This window comes from Helicoverpa armigera, chromosome 6 (assembly GCF_030705265.1).
Source record: "Helicoverpa armigera isolate CAAS_96S chromosome 6, ASM3070526v1, whole genome shotgun sequence".
NCBI lineage: Eukaryota > Metazoa > Arthropoda > Insecta > Lepidoptera > Noctuidae > Helicoverpa > Helicoverpa armigera.
The window spans coordinates 11,563,396-11,577,033 of record NC_087125.1 but is presented as its reverse complement, the minus strand read 5'-3'; the positions used below and the strand labels follow the sequence as shown (position 1 = coordinate 11,577,033).

At 34.7% G+C, this 13,638-nt stretch overlaps 1 protein-coding gene across 1 annotated transcript; it reads right to left on the bottom strand.

The window, feature by feature from the left end:
• Positions 1-1,799: 1,799 nt before the first annotated feature.
• Positions 1,800-2,453, bottom strand: LOC110373996 (uncharacterized). The gene has a single exon (XM_021331508.3). The coding sequence runs from the start codon at positions 2,338-2,340 to the stop codon at positions 1,969-1,971; it is 372 nt and encodes a 123-aa protein (XP_021187183.3). The 5' UTR covers positions 2,341-2,453; the 3' UTR covers positions 1,800-1,968.
• Positions 2,454-13,638: the final 11,185 nt, after the last annotated feature.

The following is a 13,638-nucleotide window of genomic DNA, read 5'->3' as shown; positions in this document are numbered from 1 at the left end:
ATGGAAGCTAGTCACGTTATGGCTTCATTCTATACTCAGACAGACCTATTTTTTATATGATTGATATATCGTCATTTTTTTAACTGACTGCTTAAGTGATTGGTATGAAGGTTTGGTTCAGAAAGGACTGTGTTAGATTGGAAAGGCTAGTTAGCGTTTACGAATGTAGCTTTGTAATCAATGATATATTTATATATTTATTTAATACATTATGGAGGACTTACAGCTAAACAAAAACTAAACAATAGAAGGAAGTTATAGTCGACAGAGAGCCAATTAGAAGTTCTCGCTTATAATATCAGCCTAGAAATAACGTACTACTTGACTAGGATTGGTTATATATTATATTACTTCTGTGTAATAGTTTCTCGTGGAAATCGTACGTAGATTCTTTTCATATTAGGCTACTTTTGCTCCAGGTGCATCGAGAGTAATTTCTTCAGTATAAGGTAGTAAATACTACAGAAATAGCTAACAGAACAGTATCAATTGTATTTTTAATAATTTTTCAGCTTTCAGTCTTTTAACGTCGAACACAAAGGACGCTTAGTTCCCTTCAACAATAATTTGTTTTATCAACTGAAGTGTCAATTGTCTGCACTCAATTAAAGTACCAACGTCATCAGACACACGCCAAGGTCATTCAAGCATAATATGATTGCATATGCCACGTACTATGATAATAAAATTGCCTTATCATGCTATCATACTACGTAATGTGATAAGATTTTAATTACTCATTCATAACCGATGTCATTTGTGATAATAAGATCTTCGACCTATGTGTTGCTATGCTTGTACAAATGTCATCAGGTGTGTCAATACTACGTAAGTATAGTTTAAACAATGTGTAATTATGAATGGAAAGATGTGTGAGAGATGAGTTATAGATGGATTAGCAACCGTCTCTTTATGGCATTTAAAACTGGATCATCAGCGGTGAGGGAGTGTCAGACTCTTACTGACTAAAAACCGTCGTGTTCCGTCGTAGGCCTTTTATTTATGTACCAGGGCCGCGGTAACTCTTCCGAACAATCCCGCAGCCCCGGCAGGTCGTTTGAACATCTTTGACGGACTTAATCTGTCAATCTTGAGAGGCATATGTGAAAGTCAGCCAGGTATTTATTTAAGCATAGTCCTTGTATTAGTCTTATATGATAACTAACTAGGTAATGTTGGTCGGAATGACAGTCCCTTTATGTAGGTCCGGTAGTACTCAGAGGAATCCATATTAGCAAGCTACAAAATAGATTAAGAAACTGTAGATCAGAAGACATAGGAAGTACCTACTCAAGTAACAAAACTTGTATTGACTTTTAATAATTTCTATTAGACGCAATAGAGGCCGATAACGGTTATCATAACGGTTTTTGTCTATCAATTTGTTTACTGTTAGAATTCACCCTAAAGTACCTCTTTCGATAGAAAAGATTACACCGTTTAGGCTTATTATCTGTATTTGTTCAAGTACTTAAGTAGAAAGAAAATATATTTGCATCTGACTTTACTTTGAGGTATTATGAATTTATATTATAATAATATTTAAAAAGCAATGTAAGTAACTCGTTAACCTTTTATAGATCACAAAAACAATTAAGATAGCTTTAAAAACCGTACACATCAACATTTAAGATACTGAATAGATTGATACTAAGAAAAACAACTGTTATTGAGATGACGCTACCATCCGTATTATCCTTCTCTTACATCACAAGGCGTTAGACAGAGACAAAGCAAATCCATTCTAAGCTCAGGGGAATAACATCGGACCAATTTAAATTCCAAAGGAAAAAAAACTGTTCAGGTATAAATCAAAGCATTTATTACAAAACACAAGAAAAATCTTCTCATTTACGGCAGAGAGCGATTACCTCCGTTTCTACAACGAGCGTTTCTTCTGATTATCAGAAGGTGAACTGACACAAGAAGCTATTCACAGCACTTAAGTCCAGGGATCACTACACTTCATCACCGCATCACGAATGTGAAGATAGACTCGATGACGTCATCCAGGTCTTTGCTGAAGGGAGACAGCTGGGCTTCGTATCCCCCTGTGCTCTTCTCCTTCCCAGCTACCACGAGATGGCAGCCAACTCCGAGGAGTTGCACTCTGTCGCCTTTCCACCGCTTGCTGATAATCACCATGCCATTGTTCCCCACTATGTTAATCACTCCATAGTTGTCCGTCACTTCGACACGGCAGTCGTTCCCCACGACTTCAATATCACCGTGGTTGACAGAAACCCTGATGATGCAGTTGTTCCCAACGATCTTCAGTTGGGTAGGGTTCACTTCCATGGTCACCTTCTTCTTATTACCGAGGATTGAGTATTTCTTCATTATGTTTTGATTTATTTTCAAAAGTGAAAATTCGATTTCAGAATTTACGACGATTTGTGATATTAGTTTTCAGTGTTACACACGACTGTTGCTTGCTCTAGCTGAGTAGCGAATGAAATTTTTGTACGGCGCTCGCTTTTATATGCGTGAGCGCAAGACGTTGGAGCGATAGGGAGTCCCCTATGCGTCACTCATTCAATGTAACGTGAATCGAACGGAGTATCGACCACCTGTAAGGATCATTCTGTATACTAGCTATAGTTATTCCCCCAAAATGGGATGTAGGTTAAATACTTTTTAACGGTATTTATGTTTAATTTTGTTTATTTTTTATCGTTAATTATCGAGTTTCATTTACCTAGTACTATAGTGTGATAGATCTTATATTTACTTACTATTTTATTTTAGTTCCTTGTGTCGGTTTGAGGGCAGAAGCCTTATGTCATTTCTATCGATAAGCATTGAAGCTGAAAATAGACATTTATCTACCACATGATTTTCTTTAAAACCTCTGAATAAGATAATAAAAATGTGCAGTCATCTTTGTTCATAAGAGTACTGAAATATATTGGTTTTCTATAAATAAGGAAGGGTATTATACATACCCAGTTAGGTACCTAGCTTTGTTACATAATATCATAATATCCATCGTTCAATGGGTAAAAGAATATCTACTGAACATTTTGTTTAGATTTGAATAGATATTAAAAACATAACAACACTTTGTTGCCTAGGTAATTACAAAAACACTGTTGTCTATGAGTATGTAGATAAAAATAGCAACGCGACACAATAGATAATTTTGTAAACTATGTAAACGTTTCCTATTTAGATTGTAATCTTTAGGGACATACCCGCGTTAGAATAGAATAAATAAGTAAGTATAGTGAAAATACATTATATTTGAATTAAGACTCTCCCCTTTTTGGGAAGTTATGTAAAATTAAGAACAAATAATAATTAACAGTCATAATTATAACAGGGTATATTATTTTACTTGACACAGACCAATGTGACTGACAATTCTTCCGTAAGACTTTTATTGATGCTATTGACGGGAAAAAATCGTGCAAAGAATTGTTAATTAGTATTGAAGTAATATGTATATGGAAATACACAATTAGTTAAACAATTTAATCTTTGTGACTGACAGCAGGTCAGGGGGCCATGTGTTTTATTATTGATAGCCCGAAATAAACATTTGCTTTATCTAACACACTCTTTTCTCTTCTACTCTCTTTGTAAATGACCCTATCACACGAAAATGGCACCAATTTGGATGAAAAGCATAGAAGTAGGCCGTACTCTGGAGATTGACACACCTAAGCTCCTTTTACTTCGAGTGTTTTAGTACTTAAATACTTTCAGCACCCACCTCGGGACATGGGTGAAACCGCGAGAGGAACCTCGTATGACATAATGACCTAACAGTACTCTTACGTTAAGGCGAGGAAGTGGTCAACAATAATTCCATAACCGGCACGCGCATCTAAGGCGCCAAAAGGGGTCGGAGCGTCTGAGCGGGGCGAGGATAACAATACGCGCGCTAGCTTATAACTAAAAGTCGTAAGCGACAAAATGGTTTTGTAATTTTATTATTTAGAAATGATAGTTTGATAAAAAATCCTACTACAATTTTAAAGAGTATGTATATACTCAACTACTAAAAAAGTTAAGAGGCTTTAATCGGTCCCGTTTGCCCATAATATGTGAATCTCTTTTTAAAAAGAGGTATGTTTGATATATTTTTCTCTGTTATAAAAGTTACCTAATCATGTTTCTACAACTAACAAAATAAGGTTTATATCATGAACTTTCAGGTAACCAAGTTGTATTTTGATCCGTTTTGTATTTACTGAGAAAAATTGACATCCTTGGCGCCAAAAATTCCAATTCGTCCTCTTAATCAGACCATAAACAAAATGCATTCGGAGGTCAAAGTCCGCCATGTTTTTTTTTTCAAACCGAGTTTGACAGCGATTAGCGCGGGATTTAACCTGAGCGCGGAAACAAGTTTAAGGCACGAAATAATAGCATTTTAATGTCAAATTATTTCTTTGATCTGAGGTCGAATTATTCAAAGTTCAGTGTATCTGTTAGTAAACATACATACGTAGGTAGATGTTAGAATAATAATGTATGATGCATAGATAAACATCATTTGAATATCTTTGGATGTCATTGATCATTTTTGGCAGTCATTACGGATTAGAAGCCAGAAAGTCTGACAACTAGCCTTACCAAAGCGTGTTTGGTTGCCCATATACCTAACCGGGTTCAGGAGGTGAGATAGGCAGTCACTCCTTTAAAAACACTGGTACTCAGCTGCACCCTGTGGGAAGTGAGATGGGCAGTCGCTCCTTGTAAAACGGTATGGGTACGGTTAGACTGGAAGCCGACCCCAAAATAGTTGGGAAAAGGTTATTCATATGATGATGTATTCAAAGGTCAATGTATTTGCAAAGTAAACATACATATTACCTACACACGTAGTTAGATATTAGAATAATAATTTATAACGCATAGATAAACATCGTGTTTTTGCTATCTAGTCGCGTGGTTCTGAATAGGTACTTCCCGACGAGATAATGATAGAAAATCATGTTGTTTTAAATGTACATTTTAATAGATATACCTACGTCTAATAGATTATAATAATTATTGGCCTGATCTTTGCCATCTTTTTAATCACACATACCTAACATCTATGATTTCCATCTATGTGTTTTTACAGTAAAACGACTGAAGGGATTCAGATGAAATTAAACAGAAATATAAACTGATAAATAGAGAATAGTTTTAGTCGGGATTTCAAGTCAATATAAGTAAAACCACGCGAAAAACTAGTCAAGAATATAGAGGAAACATGGGCGTTTTGCTTGTTTCCTGTTGCAAATTTTGTTAATGGGATAAATAAATAAACACGCGAGGATTCCCTGGGTTGCAAACGTGACCGCTTTTATTTAAATAAATACCTATTACGATAATTCTGAATGAATGGAATGCGTCAACAACTGTTAGGTATTAGTAAAAAAATTGCGTTCACAATAAAAAAAAAAACATTGCAGTGTAATCTAATGTACATTGTATGAAGAGGCAAAGTTTATGATGTTGTAGGGGGGTAATCTCTGAATCTAATGAAAAGATTTTTGAAATTATTTTACCAATAGAATGCTACGTTTCTTCTTAGTGTCATGAACTAAAAATGCACAAAAACAGGCATACCTACTCATACACATTAAGTTATCCTTTAGTAAAACATTGTAATATAGTCTATGTACAATTCATAGTAATAGTGGCCTTGGTAATGTACGAGGTAAATGCCTTGAATAAATAAATACTTAGTACTAACCACGTGCCAACTATTGAGTATGTTTTGCATAATAAATTAGCACGTTTATTAAGAAGAAATCTCAGTATTTAGTGTCCGGTTTTAAAGCGGTTATTTACCAGTTTATTTTGAATACGTACACAGTAGGTACTTAAAAATATTTATCACCTCTCCACCTGCCCAAAGGAAAGTCCAGACTCTTTGTTTTTTATCTCATTTCATAATTCTTGTAACTATCTGAAAAAAGATTTTTGGGGAAAAGAAAATTGGGACAGTTGCCCGAAAAATTCCAAATACCGAGAAGAAACAATTGTGATTTTCTTGGGGATTTTCACTGTGTACGAATGTTTTGTTTTGCTACTATTTTTTTGCAATCAAGGCCATGTCTATTTTGATTACAGTTTTTTTGCTGTTTATTTTGAAAGCATACTTCCTGAAATCACTTTTACAGCTATTTTCATGCGACTGTCGGAGCAAATTCAGGTCATTGAACTTGTATCATTTTGTGTAGTTCAACTTACTTCAGTAAATAATAGTGTTCTCCATTGTTCTTATATTTACAAGTGCTTAGTTACAGTTTACCGGTTCCGTCCCCATATTGAGGGCATTTTGAGACCTGTTGTTGTAATAAACTGGAGCACTATATTTTGTAGAGTAGCTATAAACAATTGAGTAAAAGTTATTAATCAATAGTACCTTACAACAAACATGTCTTTTAGCTAGACTTACGCCGACCCTAAAAAACATAGCTGGACAAAGTCAGGCAGATGATATGATTTCAAGTTTACTGAATGAAAAAAGCGTGGTTTTGTAAGTATACCTTGAACTGCAACGGAATGTTCTCATATCTCAGGGAAATCACGAAGGATTCAAATGTAGTTAGGGTCATGGTCATTTCGCATGCCGAATGATCAAATCCGTGTTGCACTTTCCGCATTTTTGATTCGCTACTCAATGAAAAAAAAAACATTTTGATATTACAAATAATGTGTTCTGCTTGGATAAAATGACAAAGTTATGGGGGGTAGTATCTAGCTAGATCTACGGAACGATTTAAAAATTATTTAAACTGAAAGGAAATACAGTTATGGACATTATTGAAGTACCTAAATTTTCATAAACCGGGAAAATAAATAGGACAATACTTCATTTTGTTGACAAACTACTGACTCTAAAACATCTGCTGTTACGGTGTAAGCATGTCACCTGGCTGTGAGAATACAATATAAACATAGGTACATCTACATTTGTACTCTTAATTAAGCATGATCATAATATTTACAGGTAAATGCGCAACACTTATGTTTGGTATTCATAGCATGGGGAATTAACATAATATTATGGTATGTTACCTGCTATTATGAAGGTGTTACATCATCGAACTGTGCACATGTAACGGCCCTTTCACACGGCAGTCCAGTTTTTTGCAAGATACCGTTTTTTGCAGGATCCTGTTTGATCGCAAAAGATATTACGACGGGAACAGCATTTTGCAGGATCCTGCATGCGGTTTGCTCGTGTGAACACTAGCATATAATATCTTTTGCGATCAAACGGGATCCTGCAAAAAACGGTATCCTGCAAAAAACTGGACTGCCGTGTGAAAGGGCCGTGAGAAACACTAGCTTCTGCAAACGGCTTCATTTGTTTTATCCTCAAGTATGAAGCCCAAAGTAGCCCTCTCAGGTAGCCAGGCGTGTAAATGAAATTGTAAAGAAATAATTCGAAAAGTACCATATTTAATGATGTCAAAGCCAAGAATCACTAGGTCAAGTTTCAGCACGATGTTTTACTTCACTGTTGGTCAAGTAATCATTGGTAGGTAATACACTCAAAAACGTGATTGGTACCTGGATTCGAACTTCTCTAAAGAAGCAAATGCTTTACATAGATACGTCATATTTTATGGATACAGTTCAAATCTTTGTAATGTAACAAACCAACATATAGTTTCTTTTCACATACCATTGCAAGATTTTGCATACTTAGGTACCATGCCACCACATACATTTAAATACTCGGCCAAGTACACTATGAATGAAAATGATTTCATTACACACTTTGTATTAGGAAACTTACTTCTATGGCAGGTCCCATTTTTTGGGACAGGAAAACCTCTATCAATATTCGATAAACAATAAATGGTCTGATTGTCTGGTCGTCATTGTTAAATAGTCATATGGCTTTTGGTTTCGGGTTTGTCCAACGATGAATAAGTATGTAGTTGGTGAAGACTGATATTTGGGAGTTTTGGGGCTTGAAACACAATCAGATTGAACTGGTATATGCCTTATAATACTTAACTAATAATTATTAGGAAATTATAAAAATCCTACTGCAGGCGCTATCCTATTAATCGTAGGTACTTAAAACTCCAATGTGTCATTTAAATTCTTGCAACAAATTATGAAGTGAAAAGTCAGTTCGTTATTATTTTCCTTCCGCACTTCCTTTCAGTAATCCACATTTCTAGCCATAGATTAAATTCTAATAAATTCAATGCAATCATTGATCGATTGATTGAATCATATTACCGAAGTTTTACCGTATTTTCCCTGGTCAAGTCATATTCAGTCTCTCTTTCTATCTGGTATGAAAAAGAGAGATAGGTATACCACTCATGTTCATATGAATCATGGTGTTATGCTCTTACTAAATTGATGTAAGCGTGAGTCATTCATAGTTATGTTACCGGAGACCAAACTCAAGATTGTGGCCGGAATATAGATAAAAATATTATGCAGATACGACAAAGAAAGCCCAAAGTATTCAACCCATATTAATTAGCTTTATTTCAGAAAATGACTCATGTATTAAGACTTTCTTTATATTGACGAAATCTGATTGTATAATCAGTAGGTATTATTGGACAATATTTTCGTCAGGTTTTGAGATTCTTTTATCGATTTCGTCAGAATATATTTTTGTAACGCTTACTTGCATTTTGGATTTGTGCAATCACTGATGTGGTGATCGTCATTGATGCTGCAATAAAGAGCAATATTTGTAAAATGCGGCCTAAAATTGCAAAGTCGCGTTTTTATTTTAAATGCCTATTACTTTTATCAATGATTAAAAGAAGAAATAGGAGTCGTTTACTTTTGTAGCTACTTATCTCATTTCAAACTAGCAGCCTTTTGGAACTTTTTAGTCTTTTAATCAGGTTTTTAAATGTCGCTTCTGCCAAAACAATCTGTGTCAAAGGGATCCATTGAACGTTGAGACGGCACGCCCCCGTGAGAACTCCACGCTATGAGTCATGCGCAGACGCAGCACGCGCCGCGCCGTTCAATCACCAATGTTACCATTTCTACACACGCAATTCTTATTAACATGACGACTGACCATGTCACCGCGATTTTATGTAAAAAAAAATAATCTTTTTAGATCGAACTGTCTTATGTTTCTTTAGAAATACTGAGTGCAATTTTCTATGTAAATGCGAATTTCCTTATGACTTTTTTTGGTTTGTTGGGTGCCAAAAGACGCCCGTCTATGAATCATGCGCTTGAGCACGCGTTGTTTAACATAATATAACAATAACAAAAGAATCAATGGACATCGGTCATATACTTAGGTACTTAGACCGTTATTTTTTTAATGGGGTTTCCCATTATCTAAGTAATAAGTAGGTATTATTTATAATCCTATCTAATCTTAATGGCTAAACAAACATTTGAGTATATTTTAACTGTGACTTTGTTTACATCCATTTAATTTGGTAAGCCAAAAAAAATAATCAATTTTGTAAACTATTTGATTCATTTAGTTTTTGCGGACAAATTTTAACGTCGTAAAAAAATATTCGTAGAACATTAGCGGTCTTTCTGTGCCAAGAAACCACAACTTTCCTGTAATTATTTAAACTAATGTTAATTCATTATGTTACTTCAAAATTATACTATCCTCCTAATAATGTTTTAGAATTAGATCATTTCTACAGAATCACATAAAAAGGTGCCAACATAATAAAATAAAACTAAGATAAGTATTAGTGTTAAATCTGACGCTTGGATTTTGTTTTTCTTCGTAAAAAGTGACGGTCGCCAATTTTTGGCGCCAGTTTGTTTTTTGCAATCACATTTAGATCGCTTGTCGTTTATTTCAAAGAAATACTAACTGAATGTTCCGTTTCGCTGTAAAGATGATTTTTCACAGTTCACACGACTTCTTGCAGCAAAGATTAACATGTAGTTTTCTGACACTTACGCGAATATTAGAAATTGAAATGAAAACTAATTTTACGGTCATACTACATAATATTATTTAATCCCGACGTTTCGGATCCTTTACAGCGTTCATGGTCACATGCAGACAAGGTGTTGGTCGTCTAGACAATATAGTTGCAATCAGCTATGTTGAATTATTGACAATCCGATTCACGCAGAACGAGCTCACTTTATTCTTAGGTCTAGCAGTTTTTTTTTTTAGTTTAATAGTATTATGATGGGGTTCCAAGCAGGTGGTACGCTCCAGCTATCTTCTCTATTGAAATGTGGATGTTTTTTTTTTTTTAATTTCAATAGCCCCGCTAATCATCTTAAGCAATTTAACTTTTTACTTCAAGTAAAAGATTAATCAAAAATCAAATAATTTAATGCTACATCAAAGGACAATGGGCAGATTGGTATACCCCACCAATAGCAATGTCATATATATCATTGGATAGGCCTTTTTATGTAGAACAACATTTACTATGACAGCTTTGCTGAAATGTTTGTCCGTTCTGAGATATAGATCAAAAACTGTGCAAAAGTTAGAACCAAGTAATCTATTCATAACTCAAGTTTTTAAAGGAAAATCTAAGTACTACTAAGTGTATGTCTTGTAAGTACTACCTGTTGTGCCCGTTAGGGTCCATAACTATTATTGTTATTTAACATTTCAACTTTTTACTGTACCAACTGGATATTGGGCGTAATGAGAAACCGCACCAATAGCAAAGTCATATATATCGTTGGACAGGTCTTTTTAACCACCAACCTTCTTTTTAACCCAAAATCCAGTTGATACAATAAAAGGTTGAAATGATACATAATAGTAACAATTATGGACCCTAACGCACAGCAGGTAGTACTTACAAGACTTACACTTAGTAGTACTTAGATTATCCTTTAAAGACTTGAGTTATCAATAGATTACTTAGTTCTAACTTTTGCATATCTCAGAACGGACAAACATTTCAACAAAGCTGTCATAGTAAATATTGTTCTACATAAAAAGACCTATCCAATGATATATATGACATTCCTATTGGTGGGGTATACCAGGTCCCATATATTTGTGCCCATTGTCCTTTGAATTCCGAACGATGCGCCTGGGCAAGCCTCCGTGGGAATTTGTTACCGTGAGTCATGGGCACACGCAGACACTATTCATTATAACAAGAAACCAGAACAAACTTTTGTAGTGTAATGTTAAGAATCAGTTATTGTTTTTTTTCTTAGTAAATGACAATGTTTTGGATTTAATTTGTTTTTAGTTTTATTGGAATTCTGTTTTATTGGGGCTTTTGTATTTTCAGGGGTTTTAATTACTGAGAAATCTGTATTCAGTAATATGTCTGCAGTTTTTGACACGGTGATGGCACAAACTGACGGTTCGGCTTTATAACAATATACTTACTTATGAATTTGTTATCAAACCAATAAATAAAATTGGTAAAAATGTTTTTATTTACCAACCTTTACGCAGTTTTCGGTGATTTACAATGACTAATCTGTTATTGAAAATAAAAAGGGGCACCCCGCCCTTCAATAGGTTTAACAAAAGTACCTAAGGATTACTAGATGTTATTGATAACCCTTATCTAGGTAAAAAACCTAACTAAAGTGGCATTGAGAGTTCATATGGATGTGCTAACTCTGTTTACACAAAATGTTTGAGTGGTTACGAGTATCATAGTTTGTTGATCAGATTGTCAAAGAAGTTTACTTATATGAAGAACCTAGTAGAGTTTGTACTGTTGTAAGGAAGCAGAACGTACTAGGTAGCGTTTCGGTTGTTCCTAAAAGAAAACTGTTTTTGATATTCCGGTCAAATTAGACCAAAAAAATTGTGTCACACAATTTTGCCGAAGATATTATTATTATAAAAATTACCGTTTTGCTGGAAATCACAACAAAACGCAAAAAAATAACGTATTTTTTACCTGGAATGGACCTTGAATATTTTTTTTGCATACAGTGGAAATATGGGGAACTTTGAAATTTTATTTATTATTGTATTTTAAACGATCTCACCAATTTTCAGCTTGTTGTGAATTAATGTAACTTCAAATGTCTAAAATGACTGGATCTTTTAATATTTTCTTCTTTTTCTGTTCTATTTTTAAAAGAGGTTGATGGAAACCTTGGAAAACAAAAATATTAAAATCTACTGTCTTTACAACCAGCCAGGATTCCTAAACACTTTGAAATGTAACCTCTACAGTACCTACCTATAAGACGATCGTATTTTTTGATTATTTTTCCTCCCTAATTCACGGTAGGTATGTAGAAAGTAGGTACCTACCTAAGTTTGTATGACGCTACAATGTGCGGTTACTAACTTAATGACGTAAATCAATGACATATTTGGCTTTTGATGACACCAAAATTTTACTACAGCTTAACCTTTAAGGAAAGTTAATAGAGCATTGTACACCTACTTTGTTATTTTATCTTCATACATTTTTGGGATTGTTAATCAGGTACTAATTATACTAAAAAGGTAACTGTTTCCTGCCTGTGGGTTTATTGCATTGCAAAAAAAAAACATGCGCCGAACATGAAAATTACAAGTAGCTTTAGCCAGCGGGTTTGCCTGTATTCCGTGGGAACTGCTCTGAGCAATTGGATAAAAAGCAGTGTAGGAGCCTTCCTAGATAAATGGGCTGTCTAACACGGAAATGTATTTTTTTTAATCAGTCCTATGGTTCCTGAGAATAAAGCATTCAAACCAAGAAACCAATTCTTCAGCCTTATTTTATTGTACCTACTTAGATATTCCTCAATGCCATTAAATGCTAGATATCGCTGTTTTGTTCCCTTAACAATATCAACAAACAGCGACAAAACAGGAACGGCAAACTGTCTGTGTAGCGTGCCTAAGTCGGTCTCCCATAAAAGGCAGGTAAGCCACCTACATTATAATAGCTTAACCGCCTGCAAGGCAAAACAAAGCCTTAATTGGTAACCTAACCTATCGGAAAAAATCTAACACAAAGGAAATATCGACCGCAACTGACCACTAATAAAAAAAACCTGATCATCTTATTGGTGGTTCCCCTAGCTGACTTGCTAATTAGTTTTTATATTATCTACTAACACCTACTGCTAATTACTTATATCATAATGACATAACTGCAGTGATTTGCCTATTAAGTACAACAGATAAAATTGTAAACTTCTAATCGATATTTCTTATCGATAGATCGGTATCGTATCGGAAGAATTGATGGATCGAGTGCTCAGGGACTTTTTACGTTTGACGCAAATTTTCAAGAGTTTCTGTCGTTTGAAGTGTATGTACTTAAGGTTTATGTAATAGACGGTAGTTTGATAATGTGATTACCCCGTGGAGTGCCGGAAAGATAGACAGGGTACTTTTTGTTGAAACATAGCCCAAAGCTGTATGTGTGTAGGTACCTACGTAATTAAAGGTATCTATATTTATTGTGAGGGAGATGTAGGCCACAAAAATGGTTGTCGACTGTGAAAGCAAGATCTAGAATGAAACATTTAAATATTCAGAATCATCATGTAGGTACTTATGTCCTTAAGAAAATGCTAAAAATACAACAGATCACCTGATTAACCGCAAACCACAATACCAAAAATAGTCATAGCACAAAAACAAACGAAGCCTAATTAGTTGCCTAAGTATCTAAATATAGCAAGCAATCCCAAAAATGGTCAAGAATGAGTCAAACCAGTGCATTTAAACTTAACCAGCATAAAACCTCATATTTCGAAGAAAGAGCAATG